At 41.1% G+C, this 17,862-nt stretch overlaps 1 protein-coding gene across 13 annotated transcripts in view; it reads left to right on the forward strand.

The window, feature by feature from the left end:
• MLLT3 (MLLT3 super elongation complex subunit) overlaps positions 1-11,900 on the forward strand; it is a 387,733-nt gene extending 375,833 nt beyond the window's left edge. For all 13 annotated transcript variants that reach the window (XM_077475204.1, XM_077475207.1, XM_077475203.1 and 10 more), the window contains one exon: positions 8,554-11,900. In XM_077475204.1, coding sequence (XP_077331330.1) covers positions 8,554-8,685 — 132 coding nt within the window. In that variant the 3' untranslated portion in view covers positions 8,686-11,900. The remainder of the gene's footprint in view (positions 1-8,553) is intronic.
• Positions 11,901-17,862: the final 5,962 nt, after the last annotated feature.

Here is a 17,862-nt window from a genome sequence, read left to right on the forward strand (position 1 = left end):
ACCCCACCTGATCCGGATGGATCCAATCCGGGAGGAGGGTTTTTAGTCTTTCTGCTAGTATTTTCGAAAAGATCTTTATGTCCGTGTTTAATAGGGAGATCGGTCGGTAACTCTCTACGGCTGCTGGGTCCTTACCTTCTTTCAAAATCAAGGTTATGTGTGCACACAGGGCTTCCTCCCGAAACCTCTCCCCTACTCCCACTGCATTGAAGTAGTCGCAGAGTTTTGGGATTAGGAACTTCTGGAACTTCTTATAATAGAAAATCGAGTATCCGTCGGGACCTGGACTCCCCCCGAGTGCTGTATTGTTAATTATTCTACTCACTTCCTCCGGTGTTATCGGAGATTCTAATAACTCCATCTCCTCCTTTACTCCTCTGGGGAAGTCCATGTCCCGAAGATACTCCTCTATTTTTCCTTTCCTCCTCTCCTTATCTCCCCCTTTCCCTCTTATGTTATACAACTCACTATAGTACCTGTGGAAATTTTCTGCAATTTTTGGAGTGGAGTATTGAATCTCTCCTCTTTTATCTTTAATCATTGAAATATGGGTCCTATTCTTATGATCCTTGACTCTTTTTGCTATCCATTTTCCCGACCAATTCCCCCATTGATATCTCTCTCTGTTTATTTTATGGAATACCGATTCCCTTTCTTGTTCCAGAATTTTTTCCAGTTCTCTTTTTTTTTCCCTTAACTCCTGTCTCTCCCTTAGTCCCTTTGGTCTAGTTTCCTGTTCTAATTTGTTAATCTCCCTGTAAAGGTAAGTTTTTTGTTGTTCCCTTTCCTTTTTCTTCCATGCTCCAATCCCGATCAAGACCCCTCTAATGACTACTTTGTGTGTTTCCCACAGGGTAGCTCTCGTTATACCTGCTGTGTCGTTTAGTTCATAGAAACTAATCAGTTCCTGTTCTATCTTGGCTGAGACTTCCGGGTCCTGTAATAGAGAATTATTTAATTTCCATGTCCTCCCTGATCCACTCTCTCCCTGTACTTCCAACTGGATTACTACTGGGGCATGGTCCGAAAGGGTGATTGATTTAATTTCCGCTTTTTTCAAATTTGGGACTAATTGGTGATCGAGTAGGATATAATCTAATCTTGCGAAGGAGTTATGTGGAGCTGAATAGTGAGTGTAATCTCTATCTTTTGGGTGGGAAATTCTCCATGCGTCTATAATCTGTGCGTTGGCTAAGGTTCTTTTTAAAGATCTATATCTCCCCTCTGCCACCCTACTACCACCCCCCGAGTTGTCCATTTTAGGGTTTAGAGTCCAGTTCAGGTCCCCTGCGATGATTAATTTACCCACTTTGAAACCCTCCAGCGTCTCAAGAACAGTCCTTAAGAATCTGTCTGGGTTTCTGTTGGGTGCATATACATTCACTATAGTACATTTCAAATCAAACAATTTGCCCCTAAGAAACAGGTATCTACCTTCCGGGTCAGCCAATCGCTCCTCTATTTCAAATCTGGTTGTTCTATCGAACCCCGTAGCTACGCCTCTTGAGTGGGCTGAAGGTGTGTCCCCGTAAAACCATAATGGGAATTGAAATGATGACAGCTTTACAGGGGATCCGTTAGTGATAAATGTCTCTTGGAGGCAGACCACATTCCCCCCTAATAATTGGAGTTCTTTATCTATCTTGAATCTTTTTTCTTTTATATTTAGTCCCCTTACGTTATATGATATTACATTAATTGCAACCATCGCATACTTGCAGTATAAGTCGGAGTCTCACATAGGCTGATCCGGGGGCGCAGCCCCTTTGAAACACCGGGGGGTAAACCATTGGGGAAAAAAAAAAAAAAAAAAAAAAATTGGGGGGACTCTAGCCCCAAACCCACTAATCCCTCCCTCCCCCTCTCCCCTCCCTCCTCCCCTCTCTTCCCTCCCCTACTCCGCAACAATGCCCCTGAAAAGGGTGGTCGGAGTTCCCCCCACATTTTGTTGTTCATATGGGTTAGATACCTTGCTAGAAGGGACCCTGACACTGTTTAAATGACACTGGCAGGGAAGGGATTAACATCAGGGGTAATCAAAGGGTTAAGTGTTTGTGCATTCTTACTGTGAGGGGATGGACACAGTGATCCATGTTCCTGATTAGCAGAAACACAAGATAAGTGTCCATGCCTGACAGCACGGTGGTCTGCCTTGTTTACATTGGCAGACCACCATCCTATCTGTGGGGAGCAATCGCGGGTGGCCAGCGGACATCACGCCCTCTGATTGGCTCCCCCTGTAGCCAATCAGTGCATGATCGCAGTTCCAGCGGCACGTGCATGCACCCCAGTGCCCATTGAACAAAATCACGTACAGGTAAGTGATTTTGTACAATAGAGCCAACCTTCTGCAGTATATATGGGGTTGGTAACTGGTTAAACAAGAATGTCAAATACAGCCAATGCAGTGCAAAAAAAATAATAATAGCAAATATATATAATAATATATAAGATAGAATTCTATCTCTTTTGAGGTGGATTTTCACAGAATATTGTTTGCATCTGACTCTAGCCCTCATCCTTCTCCTACAATTGGATATCATTTTTTTTTATTGCTTTTTAATTTTAATTTTTTTTTTTTTATTAAAATACATGAATCATTTAGACTGAGTAAATATTTAATTTGTTAATGGAGAAATTCTGTCCCCTTATTGTCCCCCCCCCCCCCCCTGTACCAGCACTGCCATTGTTGACTGTCTGGTGCATGTGCAGAGGTGCTGACCTGACACACTGACAATCTTTTCACCCCAGCCACAGATACTTAATTCTTCTTGTCTTGCACCTCTTCTTTCTTTGCCTGCTTAACACTGCTGATATCTCTATCTCACCCACGAACACTCATTTCATCCTTCTTTGCTCTCCTGCCCACTATGATCACAACACCCCCCCACCCCCACAACCATATAATTGCATCACTTCCCCAGCCTCACTACTATTATTTTCTCCATAGTATTGTCATTCAGGTTCTGCCTTCCAGTGTTGCATCTCCCCGGTCAGTGTTCCATCTCTGGTCTTTATTGGTTGCTTCTATCCAGCACAACGGTTATCCATTAAAAACTGTGGTGCCATGTGATCTGGTGCCAACAAAGGCACTGCCTTTGCAGTCTGTGTTTTGGGTGCTGTTAAGAATATATTGACAGATCAAAAAGGCAGTGCATTTTGAACGCAGTGCGGGAAGCGTGCGCGGGGCGTGGCTTTTCTGTACTGTGAAAGAAAGAAATGTCACCAGCATACCAGGATCTCCAAAAATGGGTCCAAAGCTTTAATCATCGATCACATCATTGCAACAGAGAATGATTTTTCGGAGCCACGCAGAACCCCTTAGTCAGGCCCCATGTTCTGGTGTGAACTGGCATTTAATGTTATGTCATTTTTGTATGCGTTAAAGGATAGATGTACACTTCATGGACCATGTGATATGATATGCTACATCTGTATAGTTACTAATATTTGAAATAACCATTTGAATATATATTTTTTTAGGACCCATTCATTTATCTTAAATTATATTTTTGTAATTTTTTATTGTTTTATTACGAGGGTTCTTCAAAATAGTCAGTTAAATATAAAAAAATGCAGAAACTTTTTGAATACCCCTTATATACAGTATGTTTACTCCTAAAGAGGGATCATTTCCCCCAAAAAATGGCTGTACCTGACATTCTAGTTCAATAAATATTTAAAATTAATTTAAAATAGGTTCTAAAGGACGACTCTTCCATCATAATCAGGGAGATGGCAGCCTAAATCTGAACCAGCCCTACTCTATACGCACTGCACTATTATCACTCACCTCCTTTAAGGAGAACATATCCTCTTTTGGATTCACACTAACTTCAGTTCTCATCCCTACTGGCCCTGCGCTAACACATATCTACCTGATCCTGAACAGGTAGACCAGTAAGGAGCTCTGACTTTACTCTGTCTTTTCCATGTCAGACTCAAAGTATTGAAACAAAAGGACCTGTATGGCAGTCAGATAATAAATATTTTCATGAAGGGGTTGGCAGCGACAGCCTGTGTATTTTACATAACAAGTGTCCTTAAAAATAAATACATACAGTTGTGTTCAAGACAATAGCACTCCAACATCACTAACCACTAATCACTGATTTTGGTCTAAAATATATTTCTACATGGCAATTAATTTAACCAGTTGCAGACCAGCCACGGTCGTTATACAGCGGCAGGTTGGCTCCCCTGCGCGAATTGCCGTAGTTGTACGCCGACAGAGGTGCAAGCGCATGCCCGCCATGTGACACGCAAAGTCCGCCAGGCACCCACGATGTCTCCTGAGAGAGACATAACTAATTTCTGTCAATGTAAACAGACGGATCTCCGTTCTGCCAGGGGAGAGGAGATAGATCTGCTGTTCATATTGGTTATGAACCGAAATCAGTCTCCTCCAAGCAGTTTCATCCCCCCACAGTTGGAAACACTCCCTAGGACACACATTTAACCCCTTGATCGCCCCTAGTGTTAACCCCTTCCCTGCCAATGACATTTATAAAATTAATCAGTGGCTATTTTTAGCGCTGATCGCTATATAAATGTCAACGGTCCCAAAAATTGGCTGATCTGTCCGACGCTATGTCGCATTCCTGCTAAAATTCGTAGATCGCCGCCATTGATAGTAAATAAAAATAAAATGCCATAAATCTATTCCCTATTTTTTAGACACTATAACTTTTGTGCAAACCAATCAATATATGCTTATTGTGATTTTTCTTTACCAAAAATATGTAGAAGAATACATATTGGCTTAACCACTTCCCGCCCAAGGCCGCCATATGACCTCCTTGACTTTCAGTGGGAATATCTGAATGATGCCAGCAGCCACAGCCATCATTCAGATATCATTGTTTTCAGCCGGCGATTCTGCGCACCATAAGAATGATCATAGCGGCAGTTCCGCCGCTTGATTGTTCTTGCAGGCAACGGGAGGGGACATCCCCCCTCCTGCCACCATCGGTGCTTCTCCGGGCTCTTGCATGCGATCGGGGACCTGGAGAAAGAATCGTCCGGCGCCGGATGATGACGATAGAGATTTCCGATGACCAGATGGTCACCAGTCATCTCTATGACCGTCGGAGGCCCGTCAGAGTTCCCGGAAGTAAACAAAGCCACGATCACGGCTGTCAGCATGGGATCGGTGAAATTTTTTTCACAATCTCATGCTTTCCAGCCTGGGGGAGAGATGTGGGGTCTTATTGACCCCACATCTCTCCATAAAGAGGACCTGTCATCAATGATTCCTATTACAATGGATGTTTACATTCCTTGTAATAGGAATAAAAGTGATCAAAAAAAAAGTTGTAAAATTAAAAAAATAAAGTCAAAGAAAAAAATTTGTTTTTTAAAACGCCCCTATCCTCGGTAGCTCGCGCTCAGAAGCGAACGCACACATTAGTCCCGTTCACATATGTAAACAGTGGTTAAATTGATGAAGAAATTTGTTGTTATTTTTTGTTTTGTTTTTTTGGATATTTATTATAGCAGAAAGTAAAAATATTGTGTTTTTTTTCCCAAAATTGTCGTTCTTTTTTTGTTTATAATGCAAGAAATAAAAAGTGCAGAGCTGATCCAATATCATCAAAAGAGAGCTCTATTTGTGGGAAAAAAGGACATCAATTTTGTTTGTGTACAGCGTTGCACGACCGTGCAATTATCAGTTATAGTGACGCAGTGCCGTATCACAAAAAATGGCCTGGTCATTAACTGGCCAAATCCTTTTGGGGCTGAATTGGTTAATGATAGGTGTACTAGAGTAATTGAAAACCAACAGACAGAACAGTTATGACATGCATGCTGATTCTGTGTAATTGAATTATTACTTTAAAAGGGCATGTTCAAAATAATAGCAGCGTGGAGTTAAATTTTTGAGTTCATTCAGTCTATAAAAAAACAGGTGTCAAACAAGTGGCACTTATTTAAGGACGAAGGCAGCAAATGTTGTTCATGCTGGGTATTGTGCATGTCTCTCTGGCAATCTGAGGAAAATGGGTCGTTCCAGACATTGTTCAGAAGAACAGCGTACTTTGAGAAAGTTGACTGGCGAGGGAAAACATATAAAGAATTTTAAACACTGATAGGCTGCTCAGCTGAAATGATCTCAAATGCAACCAAAACCAGAAAGACGTGGGTGGAAACGGAACATTCAATGGGATCAAAGAATAGCCAAAATGGCAAAGACTCAGCCAATGATCAGCTCCAGGGATGAGCAAAGAAGGTCTAAAGTTGCTTATGAGTACTGTAACAATTAGAAGATGCCTATGTGAAGCCAGGCTATCCGCAAGAAGCCCCTGCAAAGTCCCATTGTTGAAAAGACGACATGCTGAAGAGGTTTACAATTTGCCAAAGAACACATTGACTGGCCTAAAGAGAAATGGCGCAACATTTTTGAGCAAGATTGTTCTTTTTGGGTTTAGGGGCCGCAGACAGTTTGTCAGACGACCCCCAAACACTGAATTCAAGCCATAGTACAATGTAAAGCATGGTGGCGCAAGCATCATGATATGGGGATGCCTAGTTATCGCATACCAGGGATCATGGATCAGCCCGCCATGTGATGCACATCATAATACTTGAAGAGTTTGTGTTGCATGTTTTAAACACACTGCTATTATTTTTAACACAACCGTATATGTGGTTTGTGTGTGCTAGGTAAAGCTAAAGCAGTCCATACATAATTCTTTTTTTCATTCGAACAGCAGGTTAAACAAAAAAATAGAAAAACAAATTTCCCCAATCATATATATGATGTGGATGGCGAAATCCTCCTGCTATGCCTTTTGTGTTCTGATAGCGGGGAGACTTCCCCCTCTGTCAGAATACACTGATCAGTGCTGCTGACTATAGTCTACGGCACTGGTCAATTGAGAACAACTCGACAGGCTGGTTGTACAACTTTTTCACTCAGTTGATCGACTTCTGTACAACCAGCCTTGCCCATACATGGATTGAAATTTGGTTCGTACCTGCTGAGCCAGCCGAATTTCAATAAAATTTATGGCTGGCTTAACCACTTAAGGACCAGCATCGTTTTGAGATTTTGGTGTTTACATGTTTAAAACAGTGTTTTTTTTTGCTAGAAAATTACTTAGAACCCCCAAATATTATATATTGTTTTTTTTCTAACACCCTAGAGAATAAAATGGCGGTCATTGAAATACTTTTTTTCACACCGTATTTGCGTAGTGGTCTTACAAGCGCACTTTTTTTGGAAAAAATTATCTTTTTTGAATAAAAAAATAAGACAACAGTAAAGTTAGCCCAATTTTTTTTTATGTTGTGAAAGATAATGTCACGCCAGTAAATTGATGCCCAACATGTCACGCTTTCAAATTGCACCCGCTCATTTAATGGCGTCAAACTTTTAACCTCAAAAATCTCCAATGCTCTCGCTCTAACGATTGCGGAGATACCTCACGTGTGTTTTAACAACCGTTTTCATATGCAGGCGCTACTTACGTATGCGCTTGATTCTGCGCGCGAGCTTATTTATTTTACTTGATTTTATTTTTACACTGTTTAAAAAAAATTGGGTCACTTTTATTCCTATTACAAGGAATGTAAACATCCCTTGTAATAGAAAAAAGCATGACCGGTCCTCTTAAATATGAGATCTGGGGTGAAAAAGTTTTCAGATCTCATATTTGGACTTGAATGCAATAAAAAAATATAATAATTTTGTAATTTGAAAAAATGTGCCTTTAAGAGGCATGGGCGGAAGTGACTTTTTGACGTTGCTTCCGCCCAGCTATGGTATGGAGACGAGTGGGGGGCCATCTTTCCCTCACTTGTCTCCATACCTGACAGGAAAACAGATGCAATCGCCTCCGCCGCTGCCGATGGCTTCGGAGGACACCAGATCACGGCGGGAGAGGGGGCCCTCTCCCGCCACCGATAAAAGTGATCTTGCGGCGAATTCACTGCAGAGACTAATTTTATCTTGTAGCCAGCCGAACACTGGGATACCGGGGTTATGGCAGCTAGCTGCTGCCATAACAACGATATCCGTCCCAAAATTAGGGACGTACATCGGCGTGCGGTGGTCGGCAAGTGGTTAAGATGTGTACATCCGGTCGTTCTTTAGGTAGTCAGTTTGGTCAAGAGTTGGGGAGCCTCTTCTACTAGTTATCCTTGTCTTTCTTCCAGAATGTTCCTGGAGGTGTAGTGTCAATGAAAGAATAGTCAACGTTTGTGGGCATGTTAAATGCTCCTGACACTAATGAATGTTATGATGAATAATCATTACCTTAATTAACTATGCTATATATTGTTTACTATTAACGTAATAATAATTTCCCTTTTTAATGATGCTGAAATTATGACTAAGGGAACATATCTCAAATTTCTATTTCATATTTCTTGTTTTAAAATTAGTAATATTTGAACATTTTTATTTTACAAGGCAAGTTATGTTACCCTGAAGGGACCCATGTGGCAAATATACCACATTTTCTTGATGATAAAACTGTGATGAAAACCTCTGCAATTTATTCTGATGCTAATGTTTTCTCTTATGGACAATTTTTTTTTATTTTTTTTTAGATTGTGAACCTTATAGAAGAAACTGGGCACTTCCATATCACAAACACAACCTTTGACTTTGACCTTTGTTCCCTTGATAAAACTACAGTTCGCAAACTACAGAGCTACTTGGAGACGTCTGGGGCATCCTGAGAGTATACAATGGACCTGCCTTATGTGGACAATTAGACAGGAGTCAGTACAACTGAACTGCTTGTATTCATTCAGGATGTTAAAAGTGGGTCTGTTACTCTAAAGAGCGACAAGAAACAAAACATCTTTGGATGGTTAACTTCTTTCTAGTTGTTTTTTTTTTATGCCCAAAGTGGAAAATGATGAACCACAATTAAAAATAAATCATCCTTCATATTATACATTTTTTGGAGATTAAACCTGGAAAGCCTTGAAAAAGAAGACATAGACAACATGACTTATTTCATTAACTAATGTGCTCAGGATCATGTGTCTCCGTATGACGCACTTATGTTGAGCACACACTGCCTTACTACGTGACTGATCTATTTATTACCGCATATCTAGGTTCCAAACATCAGTATGGGAATGACACTACCACATGCTACAAGGTCCAGTTCACCCATCCAAAAATACACACTCCGCTCTAAGAGCAGGACTGCATCAGAAACATGATGATGATGACTCTATTCACAAGAACATTTCTCAGCTTACACAGCAAATACTTGGTTTCTCTTTCCACTGGTATGTTACATGGACTGGTAGACACAAATAGGAAGACCCAAAAGTGGACCAAGCTCGGTTTTTACTGTCAACTCTGTTTAATTTAGGATTCTTCTTTCCATGATGTCATCATAAGGATCTTCCATGAATGCACCCAAACACCGTTATGTGACTTGTAGCCTTACAAAGTGAAATCATGTTCAGATACAAGAATAGGTGTTGAGCTGATCTGAATCCTAGCAATGTTTATCTACTTAATGTGCTTGTGGCTCTAAATGTGATCTATTTCTCTCCCTGTCTCAACTATATATATCTATATATATATATATATATATATATATATATTTGTTTGTTTACAAAAGTAGGGGCAGCCTACAGTTTCTTTGTTGAAAAGGACCTTGACTCTCCATTCTTACCTTAAGAAATGGTGTAGAAATGTCTTAATTTGAGACTATTTATTACATTTTCACTGTCTATAGTTGACAGTTGTGTTAATTATTGCTACCATGGATGAAATGGCATTTAACATTTTAGGTTTTTTTTCCATATGTTCATCTTTGTTTATGCTCACTAATGTTAATGTTTTTCTATTCAGAAATTAAATTTCCTTTCCTTTAAAGAAAGTCTTATACAGTTCTCTGTCGGGATCAGTTCTTTTGTACCTTTTTGGATTAGCTTCAGGAATCCATTATATTGTTTACATATAAAATGTGCATACAATGAGATGCTGGTGTTTGTGTCTTGAAAGTAAACACAAGTTACTTAGTTTTGCTTTAATATAGTTTCATCAGATTATTTCTGTAATGAAACCATTGAGACTGGAACGTACATGCAGTTTTACACCTACATTGTGTAGTAACAAAATAAGCAACTATGTCTGTTCATATAGATTGCACTGAAAGTGAACCTGGTGTTATCGAACCATTATACTCGGTTACACTATTACTGAAGTGTCCCCCTGTCATATAAAACAAAAGATCTGTACACAAAGTGTGGCCAACAATAGACATGTAAAAAAATCACGTCTGTTTTCTGAAATCCAGTACTGCCATTATGCTTGATGACTACAACTGTAGTAACTTAATTTGCCTATGTTCAGTCGTAGCTGTGATCACAGGGAAGCCAACAGGCATTGGTGCCTCTGTTGAAGAAGCAGTTTACTACGATGAGGGCGGTTTATAAGTGTTGATTATATAAAAAAAAATGCAGAGGGTACATATATTATTCTGTTAAAGATTACATTTCTTAGTTTTCATAGGGTTACAACCTTAGTCAGATTTTATTGCCCTTTACTGAAAATTCACCTTTACATCTTTTGCTGATAAGTATATCATTATTGTGAAAAAATAGCTCCAAAACAGGAATCCTTTTTTTATATTATTATACAGGATTTGTATAGCGCATACAGTTGACGTAGCGCTTTACAATGTAAAGGTGGACAGTACAATTACAATATAGTTATATACAGGAGTAGGCGGGTCCTGCTCATGGAGCTTACAATCTAAAGGAGCATGGAGAAGGCAATATCCTTCTTCAGCTTGGATATTTCTTCTCACTACTGGCCCCGTGACAATGTTTTTACAAGGTCAGAAAACAAGAGGAATCCCCCTAGCAAGGTGGATAGTAATAAAATCATAATGGAGATTTATAGCCTTTCCAATTTATTTATCTTGAAACTGGAAAAAAATTTCCTGGAGTTTCACTTAAATTATTTATTTGGCCAGTTTAACTTTTTAGCTTACTACTAGCCCGATTATTTCATTAACTGCAGATCAGTTTAGTGATCCATTCATTAGGTCATTGAACATGCACATTTTTTAAACATTCCAGAATATATTAATTAAATATAAAAACAATCAAATACTCCAACATTCACAATAAGCTTGCTGTCACAAACTCACATTAATAATTGCCATGGCTGCAGCTGTAGGAACTTTTTAAAAAATAAAGAAAATCCAGTGTCTGCCACCTCTACAGGTAATCTTCATCAACCATATTGTATGATTGTCAAAAAACACTACCTGTGAACTATGGAAAACAATTGAATTCACATTTCCTACTAATTGCCTCTGTGACCTAACAAGTCATTACGATAACGCATCATTTTTATGATTAAGCAAATGGACATGTTGCCTGCATTTGCATTTCTACTGTTCTCCTATGCTGCATCCAGTCTATATATTCCTCCTACCTAGTTTTGTGCCACTTGTCACATGTGTTTACTTGGTTACTATATACTTTAGTGTGGTATATTTTTTTCCCAACATGTTTCAATATCTTTGCATTTCTTTCAGCCCAAAGAGTTAATATTTTTGTATTTCATTTTTTTCCCTACTTTTACGTGTATGTTTTACCATGGAAGGACTTGAGTTGCTTCCTGAACAAGTGTACTTTCCAGTAATGTTATGACTCTATAGGATGATTGGCATGAAGCATACTTGAAGCATTTTGTTGTATAGTCTACTTATCAATGTGCAATTTATATCAAGCAAACCGTAAAATTTAAAAATGACGCATGTGTGTTGTTTCTTGTTTCCTGTTTATTTGGTTATGTTTGATCTGTATGGAATTATCCAAACAATCTACCATTTTACTAGCTGGTGCACAATCTACAGTTTGTCATTATTAAATCAATGTGTATGTACTATTTGGTGCATAATAACATTCAATAATTTTGTGTTATTTGAATCAGATTTTAGATCATATAAAAGTTGACTAGTTATCACTGTTACCTATAATGTTACATGTAAGACATTTTAGGAAGCACAGCAGCACTGATTTTTTTTTAACATTTGTTCATCAAATATATATATAATTTATCTCTGCTTAGAGGTATTGAAGAGAAGGCATCTCATTTTAATGGTAAACTCTATTATATTAGCAGGTTTAAACCGTGGTCTAGTAATTTCTGCGAAGCAAATGACCACTTCAGATAACCTTCTTTGGGACTGAAAATGATTATCATTAATAGTCCACGTTTGCTTAGTCTGTAAGACTCAGCAATGAACTTGAGATCATGGACTAGAAAAACAACTGTCTTATTTTCTTCTCAGCACAACAATGAACATTTTCTTTTTAATAAAATTGTTATATTGTGTTAGACATTTGTGGTTAAAGTGAGAATAAACTAAAAAAAAAAAAAAAGTTCAGATTCGTTAGATCATAGGAAAAAATGTTAATTGGGTTTTAGCAATTATCCTTAAAATTTTTTATTTTTTTGGGGGAATTCCCCATGAAACATAGTAGTGCACATCATAGCATGTGAGGGTGAAAAAACTCTGCCACTACACAGAGACAAGTGCAGAAAAAGTCAGTAATCCAGAATCATCAGCTGCAGACCACTGACAATACTGGTGACTAGTCCTTTGCTCCCTGCCTGGTTTTGTGTGAACACATCTTCAAGAGTTCAGTTCCTCTCTAATAATACATAAATGTTGGAGGAGACGTGGATAACAGTCTAATGCCGTGTACACCCGACCGGACTTTTCGACAGCAAAGGTCCGACATAAATCCACCAGACAATGCAATCGTGTGTGGGCTTCATCGGACCTTTGCTGTCTAAAAATCAGACAGACTTTAGATTTAGAACATGTTTCAAATCTTTCCGACGTACTCGAATCCGGACGAAAAATCAGTTTGTATGCTAGTCCGACGGACGAAAACCTATGCTAGGGAAATTATTGCCTACTGGCTATGAACTTCCTTATTCTAGTCCGGTTGTATGTCATCATGATTGTGTGTGGCCAAGTCCGTTCATTTGGTAAGTCCGACGGAACTCCGCTGAAAAGTCAGTCAGGAAGACCATCGGACCTAGTCTGCCAGAAAGTTTGGTCATGTGTACACGGCATTAGGATATTAGAAATGCTGCTTTTCTACATCTTCACAATATGTGAAGTACAATAAATCAGAGCCCCAAAGAACATATCTGGATCTTGGTTTTACACTAACAAATATGCAAGTAACATGATTGCCAAATACTGCAGAAAAAAACCCACTACCTTCCATATTTCAATGTTTTTTAACCACTTCCCACCCACATCAATTCTGACATTTTTTCTCCTACATGTAAAAAATCATCTTTTAAAGCAGAGGCCCTAGATGATGAAGTAGTAATTTTTTAATGTCACGCTGTATTTGTACAGTGTCTACAGTGTTATCTCACATGTGTACAATCACCATTTACATATGTGTGAGGGACCTACATGCACGTGAGCACATTTATTTTATTTAAATTTACTTTAATTGTACATTTTCATTTTTATAGCAACTTTATTGTTCTCACAAGGCATGAACAACATTCCTTGTGATAACATGAACCATGACAGATCCTCTTTATGGAGAGACCAGGGATGCATTAGACCCCATATCTCTCCTCTAGCCTCCAAAGCATCTGATCAAACCAAGATCAATTTGAACAGATGCTTTCACAACTGCAAGTGACAAAATCCTTGTTGCTTCTGGTTTCTGAGGAAGGAACAATGTCAGTTCCTCTCTCTTTGTTCATTGCACCAGATGCCACCAGTTGGAGCAGTCCCAGGATCGCCTTGATGGGATTGGAGAACCAGGGAAAGGCAAGATTGGGTTGACCCCTTTCCACTTTCTCTAGACATGATTGAGTGGCTGTATGGCCACTTGAATCACTTCTTTACAAAAGAAAATCGCCTGCTGAAAATTTTGACACTGGGATAATCACTGTAGCTGCAGTCATCATCCCAGTATAAGCACTTTAATCCTACTAGTTAAGGACAAATAAGGCTTTTTGTTCATGATATTGTCTTTTCTTTATTGTACATCATAGGACACAGAGGCTCAAGTAATTACTTGGTGGGTTATAGGCCTACCTTCAGGTGTTGACACTGGTATAACCAATACAGGAAGTTGACTCCCCTCTATAACCCCTCCTCCTTCCAGGAGCACTCAGTTTTTTTGCCAGTGTCTAAGGTGTTGGTCACGAGTGAAGATGTGCTCTGCGGAGCTCCAGGAGGGATCCATGCTGGATTTAAAGAAACCTCCACAATCAGATCCATCCTCGCCACTGAGTCCATAGGATGGTACCTGGACCTCGATGCAAGAACAAGGTTTTGCCTGTAATGCTTCTCTTCTCTGAGAGTTGGACCCTAGGAACCAGGACTCTTTTTGGTCTTGCTACATTTCCTGAAGTTGTCCTGAGGGGTGCTGTACAAGGCCCAAAGGAGCGGAACCCCTTTTAAAAGGGCCCTAGTCTTTGAGCGTGTTTAAACGCAGCCCGCCGTGATGGGTGAAAGTTGGATCTGTCTGTTAAATCAGCAGTATCCTGCAGCGAGGACAAGGTAAGGGAAGAAGCTTTGCTTTTTCCTTCAATATACCTTATATGCCTTATAAATGTCTCCTCTATAAGGAGTAACTTACGCTACCTATGATGTGTCTTAGTGCATCTCTGTCTCAGAACATGTGTGGTCCCAGCGGCAGAGGGGGTTCTTACTTAAATAGATCTTGTGGGATTTGGTAAAAAATACAGCAGTTGCTAATACAGAGATGTGTATAAACTTCTATATGGGCAGTGGCTGATTGGTTGACGCAGCTGCTTTAGCTGCATGGTTTAATTACAACCCAGCACTTCCACCTAGTAACATTGGGAAACGCCCTATGCTTCTGTGGGTTAAAAAAACTATAAATCTGCGGACAGAACCCCCCCTCCCCCTTCCCATCTTCCCCTCCCCCCTTGTAGAGGTGTATAGTACGTTCACCTTTGTGTTGGCCATTCAGGTCCCTAGCAGGGCCTGAGAACGCAGAGGGGCATGTCCGCAAGGTCACGTAGTGCTGTGAATGGCATGTCCGCAAGGTCACACAGCACTCGCCGCATAGCTGAGGGGAAGCGCTGAGGATGCCAATCAGGTTCCACCTGAGGCTTTATATCACAGACACTCTAATTTCAGAAAGACATTTTAACTGAAGAGAGGCAGTCTGTCACACTAATGCCGCATACACACGATCAAACAATCCGGTGACAATCCCCCCGTGTGTAGGCTCCAGCAGACTTTTTTTACACAAAAGTACGGCAGACTTAGAAAGTAGTTTTGCACTCCAATCTTTCCGCCGGACTCGCATTTCGGCGGACAATCCGGCCGTGTGTGTGCCAGTCCGCCGTACTTTTGAAATGAGCGGACTTTTCCCGCCCGAAGGAGGTGTCGCTGGTCCCGTCACCTGGTATGGACTTAAAGGGGAACCCCTACGCCAAAAAATTGGCGTGGGGGTCCCCCCCAGGTCCACATTAGACCCTTATCCGTGCATGCTACCCGGCCGGCCAGGAAAGGGGGTGGGGACGAGCGAGCGCCCCCCACCCCAAAGCACCTTGTCCCCATGTTGATGAGGACAAGGGCCTCTTCCCGACAACCCTGGCCGTTGGTTGTCGGGGTCTGCAGGCGGGGGGGCTTATGGGAATCCTGGAGCCCCCTTTAATAAGGGGGCCCCCACCCTATGTGAATGAGTATGGGGTACAATGTACCCCTACCCATTCACCTGTGAAAAAATGTAAAAAAAAACACAACGCACAAGGGTTAAAATAGTTTATTGCACAGCTCCGGGGGTCTTCTGTCCGTCTTCGGGGGTCTTCTCGCCGGACTTCTCCGCTATCATCTGCTAGCTCTTTTGCTAGCAGAGGAGCCCGGCTTTCTTCTTCTTCGCCGCTGCCCTCTTCTTCCGACTTCGGGGATCTTGTCGCCCTCTTCGGGGGGTCCTGTCCCCCTCTTCGGTTCTTCTTGCCGGGCTTCTGTCGCCATGGCTCAAGGGTTGACCAGACAGATTCCCAAACAAGAGCAAGGTTTGAGGTTTTACTCAAACCTAATTACAGTGCCAAAGCCAAATGGGGATATCAGACCAAGTCTAGCTCTACGTAATCTAAATTGGTTCCTGAAAATCCGCTCCATTTGCATGGAGTCAATCAAGTCAGTCGTTTCCATCCTGCAAGGAGAAAAACTTCTGGCATCCATCGACATCAGAGATGCATAGCTGCTTGTCCATATATTTCCTCCTCACCAGAGGTTTCTGCGGTTCAAAGTAGAACAGAAGCATTTTCAGTTAATAGCCTTGCCCTTCGGGCTTGCTACAGCACCTCGGGTATTCACTAAGGTATTAGCCCCACCTCTAGTCAGGTTAAGGGCACAGGGCATAACTGTCTTGGCTTACTTAGACAATCTATTGTTAATAGACCAGTCAGTGGCTTGCTTGAAGCAAGGTCTAGCCATCCAAGCAGTTACCTGGAGGGTTTGGGTTGGATTCTCAACCTAAAGAAATCCTTCTTAAAGCCACTAAGAAGGCTGAAGTATCTGGGCCTGATCATAGACACAGCCCAGAAAAGGGGTGTTCTTGCCTCCCGCAAGGATCAGCTCCATACAGGAGCTGGTGAAGATGATCAGGTCGAAGAGAGATCCTTCAATTCGCCTTTGCATGAGGTTATTAGGGAAGATGGTAGCCTCATTCGAAGCAGTTCCCTATGCACAATTCCAAAACTGAAAGCCGTATTCTGTCTGCTTGGAACAAAACGATTCAAGCTTTGGACTTGCCAAAGTGGCTGTCCCCATGAGTGTCCCAAAGCCTCAGTTGGTGGTTACTATCTGGGAACCTGCTGAAGGGAAAGTCCTTCAGATAAATTATCTGGAAGGTAGTAACGACAGATGCCAGCCTTTCAGGCTGGGGAGTAGGAGCCTTGCCCATCGACATCCTAGAGATTCCGGCAGTGTATCTGGCTCTAGAAACCTGGACCTCCAGGTTAAAGGATTGTGCTGCCAAGATCCAGTCTGACAATGCCACGGCTGTGGCATATATCAATCACAAGGGGTCACCAAGAGTCTCTCTCAGTTTAGAGAGAGGTGAACCAGATTCTAACTCGGACAGCAGAGAATGTCTCATGCCTATCGGAAGTTTTCATTCCGGGAGTAGAGAATTGGCAGGTGGACTATCTAAGTCGCCGGCAGTTATTCCCAGGAGAATGGTCTCTTTACCTCATGGTGTTTCAGGCTGTTTGCCAAAGATGGGGGACTCCGGACGTAGACCTTCTAGTGTCTAGATTCAACACTAAGCTTTATAGAGCCTGGAAAGCTTATGTTTCCTGGTGTGAGTCCAAGGGTTGGTACCCTCGGAGATATATCATAGGCAGAATTCTTACCTTTCTACTATTAAGCGTAGAGATGAAGTTGGCCCTGAGTACTATTAAGGGCCAAGTCTCAGCCTTATCAATTTTTATTTCAAAGACTGCTTGCTATGCATTCTTTAGTTCAGGTTACAGCCATTCGAACCGTTGCAGCATGTTCCCTTAGTCCTTCTGACTAGGAAGCTGATATTTTCATTTGCTATATCCTCAGCAAGGAGGATTTCAGAATTGGCTGCTCTTTCTTGTAAGGAGTCATATTTGATTATTCATGAGGACAGAGTAGTGTTACGCCCTCGACCAGGTTTTTTGCCAAAAGTGGTTTCAGGCTTTCATCTGAATGAAGATATTATCCTGCCAGGGTTTTTTCCCAAGACCTTGTTCCAGGGAAGAAAGGTCACTACCCCAAGGTTCAGTGTTGGCACCCTTACTTTTTAATATCTTTATAAATGATATTGGGTCTGGGATCAAAAGTAACATTTCCGTCTTTGCAGATGACACCAAGCTAT

The sequence above is a fragment of the Lithobates pipiens genome, unplaced genomic scaffold (genome assembly GCF_037356315.1).
Source record: "Lithobates pipiens isolate NorthernLeopardFrog02 unplaced genomic scaffold, aLitPip1_a1.2 Scaffold_13, whole genome shotgun sequence".
In the NCBI taxonomy this organism is placed as follows: Eukaryota; Metazoa; Chordata; class Amphibia; order Anura; family Ranidae; genus Lithobates; species Lithobates pipiens.